Below are 6817 nucleotides of genomic sequence, written 5' to 3'. Positions count from 1 at the left end.
TGTGCCTCAGGCTGTCCTCTTAAAAAAAAGGAAGGGCTAAAAAGATGGACCATCTGGAAGCCTGTGCAGAAGGAGCGTGCCAGAGCAGGCTGACGTGCAAGAGCATCCTTTGGATGTATTTTTGAACACTGGTCAATCCACTGAGGGCTTTTTTTATCGTTGTTTTTTTGTCATGAGTTGATGGCAACTTCTCAGAGGCTTTTGCTGCGTGTTGCAGCGCTGGTGGTTATTCCATGAGAGGCTGCAAGGGAATTTTGGGATGCGCTGTTTCTCCCTGGAAGCAGCCTATGACTGGCACCAAAACCTCCCCCAGCTGAGTTTTGGGCTGAAATTCCAGCTGGGACTGGCTATTCCTCCAGGTCAGTGGTCTCCAAACTTCTTTTTATTATGCTCCCCTCTGTGCAAAAACCATGTTTAAGCATGCACCTCAGCTGTGTGTGTGTTTATAAATTACATAACGTGCTACTGCCATCCAGGTATTTCCTCCTGCTGCACTTTGGATCATCTCGTGCATCCCACTTTGGAATCACTGCTCCAAGGGATGATGGCACAACCTTCACCCCATCTCCTCTTTATTGAGACCTTCCTCCTCCTCCCATTTTGTTTTTTTGTCTTGAGAGGTCTGGTTCCTGTGACTCCAAAGGGTGGAGTGGGAAGTTTTCCATTCTGCTGGACTTTGCAGGACTGATGCATTAATCAGCAGGCCTTGCTTCATTTCTGCCCCCCAGAGATGGGCAGAAATTTGCCCACATTCCTGGGAAAAGGGATGAATCTCCAGCACAGGCAGCATTCTTCTTCTTGGGTTGCGTCCTCAAGTCCCAGCCCTGGACTTGATGCATCCCTAGGGAAACAAGGCAGATTTTATTTTTTTTTTTTTAGGAAATGCTGGGGAAATCTGGTTTTTTTGTAATGCTGCTGGTTCTGGGTTGATGGTGGACCTGGACAATCATAAAGCTCTTTTCCAACCTTAATGTTTCTATCATTTTTGGTGGAAATTTTCATGCCCGACCAGCTCCCCCTCCTCAAATACTCCCAGCGTTCCAAGCAGCCTCCACGAGGAGATGATTCCTGGTCCTTTGGAGGGTGGTGGAGAGGGACATTTGAAGGCTGGTGATTTTTTACAAGGACAAGTGATGGCACTTTCCCTCCTCTCATCGTGGCCCCTGTAGAAAGTGCTGAAAGACTAAAGGGCATCACAGTGTGGGGGCATTTGTGCTGTTTGTTTCTCCAGCCATATGTACAGCTCAGTCCTTTTTATAGTGCCACATATGGCACAACCAGAATTGAATTTTTCATCAAAATTGATCTGACCTGCATCATCCTGTTGGCTTTAGCAGAGCTAATTCCAACAGTCTGAGATTAGGACTGAAAATACGGCCCAGTTAGTGGAGCAGCCATGACTTCCCAGCCCTGAGGAGGTGCTGATTCTTTGCTTCTTTTTTCTGCCAAGGTCAGGATTAAATGTGTGAGATGGTATTTCTTGTTGGGACTCAGATGTTTATTAGTTCTTATCTCAGTTACAGTCTCACAAACCCTGAGTTCTACAGCATTTCACTCTAACAAACTAAAAATGGAGCTCCATCTCTCTCTCTACAAGGCCTTTTAAGGATAAACTGTCCAATTAAGAAATGACACCTGAATTATTTTTACTTTTGACCCAATAACCAACCACCCATGGCCTGCCATGTGGACTTTTTTAACCAATTACACAAAACCACCCAAACTCATGGAGAAGAAGGTGGAGAAGAAGGTGAAGAAGAAGGTGAAGAATGAGGATCAACCAGCCTCTGTCTTAAAACCTCCATCTTGTTTATATATATTACTATATTGTAAAACTTTAGACTTTAAGTTTCCCACCATGTGATATCACACACTTCTATTCAAACTCCACAATCCCAGATTATGGCAAGGATTGAATTCTGTCATTCATTCAGATAGAACTGAATTCTATAAATCAATTTTGGAAGCCTTCTCCACGGCCTCAGGTCAAATGCAGTGTTCTCTTGGGGGTCAGTGCCTGTCAGCACAGGAAGTCTGAAATTCTCAGCATCCAGGGTTCCAAGAACTTTGCCCAGTTTGTGCTGTTCACACATGGCACGTGGTGGAGGCTGACACAGGCTTGGATTGGTTTTGTCTTCCATGGGATGTGGTGCAGGGGGAGCAGGTGCCCACAGCAGCCAGGAAAGCAGCTCTGCAATGCTGGGGCTGCTGGCTCTGGCTATGTTCTATGGAAAACAGGAGGCTGAGGGTGCTGCAGTGTCCCACCCCTGGGCAGTGGGATGCTGAAGGCTCCTGTGTCACTTTGGAGCTTCACACTGCAAACTGGGCCAACAGCAATGCCAAAATCACTGCAACTGGTGAGCTAAGCCTGCCCTTGTGCTCAGAGGGGGGAAAAAACCCTTTGGTGGTCCCTAAATCTCCCCTCACTACAGCCAGAGCTTCTCTCTTCATCTTGGACTCTCAAAGGAAGAAACAGCTCTGATGGGCTGCTGACAATTTGAGAAGATTAGAAACTGTCCTACAATATTAGGAAGCTGCAAAAATGGGCTGTAGCTACTTTCTTTCCCAGTGCTCTCAGCTGCAGCTGAGAATCTAGACCAGACTTTATTTTTGGCAAGGGGGAAAAAATAAATCTCCTTTGATACTGTGTAAAAAAAAAAAAAAAAAAAAAAAAAAAAAAAAAGGAGGAGGAAAAAAAAAAGCAAGTAAATGTTAAGCCTTGTGCCTTGAGCAAGGATCTCTTCTGCTGTGCAGCAGCAGCATTTTAGAGCTGAAATCCACTTGCTTTGATCATTGATGGGAAAAAAAAAAAGACATAAAAGGGATTTATTGTGAAATAATGGATTTGATCCCTGGTAATCCTTTCTTTGGGATTAGACTTGGAATATTATTTTTGTGATCTCTGGAATTAGACTATGCTGGCGTAACAAACCAGAGCATGTGAGTTGCTCTGCAGGATGAGGGTGAGCTGTGAATAGAGAATTACTTGCACAGAACAAAGCAGATGATGAATTTACAGTTCTATTTTTGATTACTCAAGGCCTACAGACAAGTCTAAAACCCAGCATAAAACCAACCCCAAGCCAAGGCAGAAAAGACCCCAGACCTTCCCTTCTTTGCTTTAACTGTTGGTTAGAGCTCCTTTTTTGAGGATTTTCCCATTCATGGGGATTTAGGAGCTTGCACCCACTCCTGCTGGTGTTGCTGTGGACATGATACTTAAAATGTCCCTGGAAACCTCCTTGCTGCAGGTTCTAGTGCATGGCCACAGTGCTTTCCAGGGAAATTGGGCAAACCTGGCTCTCTCTGCCCAAAGGGTGAAGCACAGGCAATGTGCTGAGAAATCTCCCTGGACAGGTCGTTTATGGGGCTCTCAAAACAAAATAGGTGCAAAATGTGCTGTAAGACCTTGATGTAGAAATTTGAACTCCCAAATCTTTCAAAAAGAAGCTGTTTCAAGGAATTTATGCCAGTTTTATGCCTGCCAAATTTCAGCTTTCTGTCTGCACTCAGGGGTAGCTTTTAAACTGAGAGGGAATTCTTCAGTGTTGGGCTTTGAAACAGCTTATATTTAAAAAAAAACAAACCCAAAACCACACACAAAAAAAAAAGGCTGTGGTCAGAGAGGAAGCTTTGGAAAAGGGAAAAATATTCACTGCCTGCCCCATTCCTGGGTGTGCTGCTGGAATGGCAAAGGTCATTTTGTCACTGAACTTTGCCCAGGCTCCCAACCTCACCCTCAGCTGTGATCCCAGAGTGGCACAAAGGCATGGCTGAAGGAGGATTAAGGGAATGAGCTCTGGAGAGCCCCCTTGGCATCAGGGGCTGCTGCTGTGGTGCCCTGTGCCAGCTGCTTCTCCAGGGCCAGCTCCTCTTTTGGGAGCTATGGAGAGCCCAGGACAAGTTATCAGCTTCCCCAGCACTGAATTTCCTGGCAAAATGTCACCTCCTGAAAGTGCTGGGGGCAGGATTGTTGTGCTGGCTCTCTGCATTTGGGGAATTATTCATGGAGTGCTCGGATGGGGATCCCTCACAAAAACCACTTGCAAGGATTTCTGGGCAACGTGATCCCCTAGGAAGCAGTCAGTGACTACAACTCGTTTTCCAGAGGTAAAACAGTCTCCTGTTCCCTCTGGGGGATGAAAAATGTGCTAATCCTTTCCATTTTTGGCTCAGGGAGGGTGAGCTACCTTTCCCAGCGTTGGAGGGTTATGGATGAGGAGCCTGGAGCGCATCCTGCTTGGCTGAGGCTCAGGAGCTTTCCTGGAGCTCTCCATGTCTGGAGGTGGTGCTGACAGCCCTGGGCACAGCCTGCAGCTGGCACCACTCCCCTGGATCTGGCTGTGCCACCTGGATTCCCCAGATCCAAGGGCTGGCAGCACAGCAGCTCCCCTTGGAATGCTCAGGGAAGGATGATTCAGGTCCATGGGATAGGGAGGGGTGTGGTAGTGCCTGTTTTGCCTGCTGGCACAGAGCTGGGGGCTTTGCTGGGGATGGTGCTGCTGATGGGGAGTGCCCAGCAGGACCCTCACCCTCACTACAAACCCTGGGGGTGATGCCTCAGGTTTTAACTTTTATATTTTTCAGATTTTGTGCTGCTTTAGTGTGTGGGTCTGAGCTTCACATTAAGGGATGGTGAGGTCTGCACAGAGCAGGGAGACAAAACAATTCCTTCTCCAGCTGGGGACCAAGGACAAATGATCCAAATTGTCACGGACATATTTTCTGAAAAATCCTTTTGCTAGGATTTTTTCTCCTGAGAAGCTGAGAAGCCTCAGAGGAAAAGAAAAACAGTAATTATCTGCTACTGTGGAATGCAACAGGTGGATCTTTGATTGGTCCATGTTGGTTGTTTCTAATTAATGGTCAATCACAGTCAGCTGGCTCAGACTCTCTGAGAGTCATGAGCTTTTGTTATCTATTCCTTTCAAGCCTTCTGATGAAATCCTTTCTTCTATTCTTTTAGTGTAGTTTTAGTATATCATTTTCTTTTAATATCATATATATCATAAAATAATAAATCAAGCCCTCTGAAACATGGAGTCAAGATTCTCATCTCTTCCCTCATCCTGGGACCCCTGTGAACACCACCACACAAATCTCAGGCCCAGGAGCACAAACAACGTGGGCTGAAGAGAGAAAAACAAGCAGGATGAGACTCCATAAGCTAAAGCTGGAATGGGACAATGAACTCCAATATGCAAATGGAGCAGAACTGATCAAAGTGACAGACCCCGTGACCAGGTGTCCATTTTGTGCCCATTTTGGTTCACCTTGGGTGCAGCCCTGGCTGGGCTCTTGTGCTGCCCAAGGGGGATCCATGGAGGAGATCCTTTTAATAAATCCCTGCTTTATTCTTTAGCTCTGTCCAGCCTTCCCAAGGCATCAGTGGTGCTCCAGCTCTGCCTGTCCCCCTTCATGTCTCTCACTGCTTCCTTCCTTTGCAGCCCCCTGCATGCAAAAACCACAATTATGGTGATATCAGCTCTAACTCAGCAAAGGATCTGAGCTCCAACCTTCATTTTCTTTCTAGATGTGGACTCCATGATCCTAAATTCCCTGGCAGCAGAGTGGTGATGCTTGGCAATTTTCTTGGAGCTGATGGCAGAGTAGCCTGCCTGCACCAGGGGTTTGTGCCAACCCAAGTCACACCTGAAGGATCAGCAGCTCATGGTTTGGGCTGTCTGGAGTAGAGACCACACAACTATTTACAAGAATGTGTAGCAATAGGACGAGGGGGAACAGCTTCACACTGAAAGAGAGGAGGTTTAGAGCTGAAATTAGAAAAAAATCCTTCCCTGTGGGGGTGCTGAGGCCCTGGCAAGGGTTGCCCAGAGAAGCTGTGGCTGCCCCTGGATCCCTGGCAGTGCCCAAGGCCAGGCTGGATGGTTTATTGGAAGGGGTTCCTGCTCACAGCAGGGGTTTAGAACGAGATGATCTTTCACTGATCTTTACTTTCAGGGAGGTGTGTGTGTTTGGGCTATTTGTGGGCACAGCCTTGCAAAAAACCACCTGCCTCTTGTGCTCTGAGCTCTGGCAAAGTTTTGAGAGCTGAAATCTAGAGAGATTTATTTTTTTGAGAGCTGAAACCTAGAGAGATTTCTTTGGTTTCCAAAGAAACCTTCACCTCTGGCCTTTATTTCTACCTTCAGTTGTTTGGCTTTTAGAGCTCCTCCCAACAGTGACTTGAACCAAAACCACAGACTCCAGAAAAATCCAAGGAGAAATAACATTTCAGCATCACTATTAGATCTCTATTGTCTTCACTCTCAAAGTTCTCTTTCCCTTTCACTGGATCCAGGAGAAAGAAAATACTAGGAGCAGTTGCTTTGCGTTCTTCCCATTCCTTTTTTCCCCTTCCTCCCCTTCAGGGTGAGTCAGGGTGCTGAGGTTCTTGGAGAGGCTGGGAAGAGGAGAGTGCCTGATTTCCTGATCTCCAGGGGCACACAGAGTGCCAGCATCTGGTCACAGCTGCAAGAAGCAAAAATTACAGGTGGTGTTTATGGTCAGGAAGAATTTCCATTTATTGGCCGTATGAGGCATTCACAGATCCTGTAAGAGAGAAAAAAGGCTCAGTTTTGGGGTTTTTTTTTAAATTAAAAGTGTTTGATAGAAGAATAAATCCAGACGAACCCCTGGGGAAGGACACTTGCTTTCCAAAATCAGTCCCAGTTCCAGCCAGGGATGGAGATTTATAGCACAAACTGAGGTTGTCTTGATCCTGTGATCTGAGGGTTGCCAACCTTTGCCATCTCTCAAAATATCCATTAATTTCTTTTTTATAATATTTTATTTACCATTATATTTCATTTATCAT

The 6817-nt window shown here is 46.1% G+C and overlaps 1 protein-coding gene across 2 annotated transcripts in view; it reads right to left on the bottom strand.

Moving 5' to 3' along the window:
• Positions 1 to 3007: 3007 nt before the first annotated feature.
• RNLS (renalase, FAD dependent amine oxidase) overlaps positions 3008 to 6817 on the bottom strand; it is a 73450-nt gene continuing 69640 nt past the window's right edge. The window contains exon 7 of one of the 2 annotated variants that reach the window (XM_066554997.1): positions 3008 to 6552. In XM_066554997.1, the coding sequence (XP_066411094.1) occupies positions 6544 to 6552 (9 nt within the window). In that variant the 3' untranslated portion in view covers positions 3008 to 6543. The remainder of the gene's footprint in view (positions 6553 to 6817) is intronic. The other variant, XM_066554998.1, reaches the window with a different exon arrangement.

Source organism: Molothrus aeneus, chromosome 8, assembly GCF_037042795.1.
Source record: "Molothrus aeneus isolate 106 chromosome 8, BPBGC_Maene_1.0, whole genome shotgun sequence".
Lineage (NCBI taxonomy): Eukaryota > Metazoa > Chordata > Aves > Passeriformes > Icteridae > Molothrus > Molothrus aeneus.
Note: the sequence above shows the minus strand (reverse complement) of the source record. Positions and strands in the feature narration are given on the sequence as shown.